At 58.0% G+C, this 3,461-nt stretch overlaps 1 protein-coding gene across 2 annotated transcripts in view; it reads left to right on the top strand.

Moving 5' to 3' along the window:
- Nucleotides 1-2,628: 2,628 nt before the first annotated feature.
- ACP1 (acid phosphatase 1, soluble) overlaps nucleotides 2,629-3,461 on the top strand; it is a 14,349-nt gene continuing 13,516 nt past the window's right edge. For both annotated transcript variants that reach the window (XM_012659647.1, XM_012659646.1), the window contains exon 1: nucleotides 2,629-2,836. In XM_012659647.1, coding sequence (XP_012515101.1) covers nucleotides 2,794-2,836 — 43 coding nt within the window. In that variant the 5' untranslated portion in view covers nucleotides 2,629-2,793. The remainder of the gene's footprint in view (nucleotides 2,837-3,461) is intronic.

Genomic DNA, 3,461 nt, shown 5'->3' with positions numbered 1-3,461 from the left:
TCCAAGGCCAAGCAAATTTTCTGTTAAGTATTTTAGTTTTTTCCCTAAGGGAAGTGGCCGCCAATCCTAAAGCTAAGAAACTCTTCGATGTAAGGTTTTCTTTAAAAAGCAATTAAAATGTTTAAAATTTTCCGTAGTAAGACAATCGTATAAAAATTAAGAAGGGCTTATAAAATGCTGGGAAGAAAACTTTTACTTTGGAAACTTCAAGAGCTAAAATAAACATAAGACCTGGAAGTAATTTTACACATTGACTATAAGTCAACGAACTCAGGGCTAAGGTCACTGGGGGCAAAAAGTGACATGAGAATCCTCCCTGGAGTAAACAGCCAGCTGGAGTGGGAGCTGATTACTGTTTCCAGTCCGGATCTCCACCCTGTGTCCCGAATCATGGCCAGGACCAGAGTTCGGGGATTCCCAAACTTCCACTATATCACTTTCCTCAAAGGTCTCCATGTTATGAAAGGGGTACCCATAGGAAGAGCAAGTGTAGTAAATTTGGTTTTCCAAATTTCCATGAATTACATGTTAATCGAATTATTAAACCTTATAATTTATGTGAGATGGAGCCTAACTTACTAAACTGATAAAATCCCATCCAAAATCAAAGAAACTAGAATATTGCTGAGGACATGTTGAGAATAAACTGATTAAATCTTAGCCAAAATAAAAGAAACTTTATCTAATCTTTAAAGAGGCTTTGAAATGGTGCCTTTAGCTACTTTTATTAAGAAGATGCCATTTTGAACACCCCTGCCAAACACCTATGACCTTTGTTTCTTAAATCAATTCTTATTTTTCTATGGCCTTGGTTTAATTATTTTCTTTGTCTTAAGGAGACAAAGCTTGTCAGTTCTCAACATCGAAACTTGTGTCTCTGCTCAGACCATTAACTTTCCTAACCCGAACTTTAAGCAAAACTGACCATTTGGACATCAACTAGTAGTGTTCCCTGGCCCAGGCTGTGGGTGGGACGGAGAGTGAGAAGTGAGGAGAAGCTCCCCTTGGGATAAGAAAACCCTCCATCTGTGTCTGCTTCATCTTTCCTCGACTGAAGGGTCCTCTCGCTCATGCCACTGATCACTTCGGGTGCAACATGGACTCTCCCCGAAGAAAATTTAAAAATTCGATGTTGCAGAGAAGTATGTCTTACTAGGGTGCCGTCTGCAGGTGAGCCGATGCGCACCAGGACTTCGCCACCACAGGCAGCGGAGTCCTGCAGCAAACATGCCCTCTGACCTGATCCACTCTTCCACTTCGACATACCTAACCCTAATTTCTGCGTGGTGAGAAACCTCCTCACAGCAACGATTTCCCAGACGGAACAAAAGTATCAAATCGCTCTCGATGAGCAAAGATTGAAAAGTTTTTTTAATCTTGCAAAGGCTGAAGGGCAGTGTTAATAGAACATTAGTGAACCAAATAACCCATTCTCCTTACTTTAAACACGCTGAACCCGACGGAGGCCATCGCTTACTCGGTGACTGCATCCTCACCTAGTAATTCGCGAACACCTGTCGCTGCGCAGGAATCTCCACGACAGGCCGGCGCTGCAGAAAACCGCCCTCGGGCTGACGCCTGCTATTTCTGCCAGCTGCGCGCGCAGGTTTCCCAACTCATCGTTGTTCAGCATTTCCCCACGTTTCGACAAAAACGCCCGCGAGGACGCGCGGAGCAGGAACGGAGGCCCCTCCCCACGGCAGGACGCGCCACCAACCCCGGGCGGCGGCGACACCGCGCAGTCGCGGAAACGCGGGAAATTTCCCGCCAGCAGCGAGCGCAGCGCCCTTTGCCGCGGGCGGAAGGGCCGTCGCGGGCGCCGGAGCCCGGCCCGGCGTTTCGCGGCGACCCGGCGGCCCGGGCGGCCAGGTGCACGCAGGCCCGGGGCCCTCCCCGCCCCCAAGCCGACAGGGCCCAGCCGAGCACCGGGGCGAAGGGGCCTCTCGGCTCCGACCTCGCCCCAACCCGCCCGGACGCCGTGGACCGCGGTTCCGAACACGGGGCAGGACGCGGTCGTCAGCACCAAACCCGGGGCCTCGGCCCGCAACGGGGCGACCGTGGTTGGAGTCCCGCGAACCGGCTCGTCCTACATCCGCCACCGCGGGGCGACCGCGCGAACCGCCGCCCGACGCCCCCCGCCCCGCCCGCTACTCACTCGCGTCCGCCGAGCAGTCCCGCCAGGAACAGGAAGCGCGCCCGGCTCCGCCTCTGGGCGGGGCGCCCGCCAGGTGCGCACCTGAGGCAGGTGCGTGGGAAGCGCACCTGGCTGTGCGGCAGCGCAGCACCCACTTTACGCACCTCGCGGGACACACGCCCCCGACTCCCGGGGCAGCCGGGGGGCCGCGCCGACCCCTGCGCCCCTCTTTTTAAATAGGGAACCCCGACGGCCCCGCGGCGGGACGGTCGCTCGTCGCGGCCCTCACCCGGCCCGGGCGCCGGTAGCAGGCGCAGTTCACCGGCTGGGCTCGGCGCGGCCCTCACACCAATCAGCCGCACCCACGGCGCCCACTCCGCCCCCGGGGCTCTGTCCTCTCCCTCACCCTGCCGCCAGGTGAGTCGCGGCCCCGCCCTCACCGGCTCCTCCCCCCGCCAGGTGAGTCGTGGCTCCGCCCCCGCTAGGGCCCTCAAGGACCGCCCCTACGGACGCGCAGGAGCCGACTGCGCAGGCGCTGGGCTCCACAGGGGCCGGGTGGCACTGGAGCCGACTGCGCAGGCGCGTGAAGGAGGCTGGCAGTGCGCGTGCGCGGCGCTCAGTTCGCGCGACGTTGTCTCCCGGCGCCCGTGCGCGCGAAGATGGCGGAGGTGGTGCCCAAGTCGGTGCTGTTCGTGTGTCTGGGTAAGAGGACGCCGGCCTAAGCCCGCTCTGACTCTCCCCGGACGGCTGGGTGGGCCTTGTGCGCGGTGGGCGGCGCCGCCGGTCCTGGAACGTGAGCGGGAGGAGCCCGGGCACCAGGAGGCCTGGTGGGCCGAGGGTGGTCTGGAGCGGCCCTGTGCCGCGCCTCTGCTGGTGCCTCTCCTGCCCCGGCCCCTCTCCTCCCTTATCCTGCCCCTGCCCCTCTTCAGCTCCTCTTCGCCCCTACCCAGCCCCTCTTTTCGTGCCCGTCCAGCCCCTGCCCAGCCGCCTCCACCCGGGTCCGCTGGCGTGCGCAGCCACAGTCCTTCCAAGTCAGGGTTCTTTCCGTTGTGCCCAGGTAGGCTTGGGGCTACGGGACTGATGTGCTCTCTTGGGGGCCTCGTGAGGCCCATGAGGACACCGGGTTTCTCGCTGGTTTCCTTGGCTCATACTCGGACATGGATCGGAGCTAAAGGGACCTGAACCGCTGTGGTTCTGAGTTTCTAGGGTGTAAAAGTCAAGACTGGGAGAACTGATTCTCCAGGTCCCTATGTAACCTTTGTCTAAATGAGAAATGAAGGGTTTGTTTTTGTTGTTTTTTTTGAGACAGAGTCTCGCTCTGTTGCCC

Source organism: Propithecus coquereli, unplaced genomic scaffold, assembly GCF_000956105.1.
Source record: "Propithecus coquereli isolate 6110/MARCELLA unplaced genomic scaffold, Pcoq_1.0 Scaffold625, whole genome shotgun sequence".
In the NCBI taxonomy this organism is placed as follows: domain Eukaryota; kingdom Metazoa; phylum Chordata; class Mammalia; order Primates; family Indriidae; genus Propithecus; species Propithecus coquereli.
The sequence above is the reverse complement of the archived record's forward strand: the minus strand, read 5'-3'. Positions and strand labels throughout refer to the sequence as shown.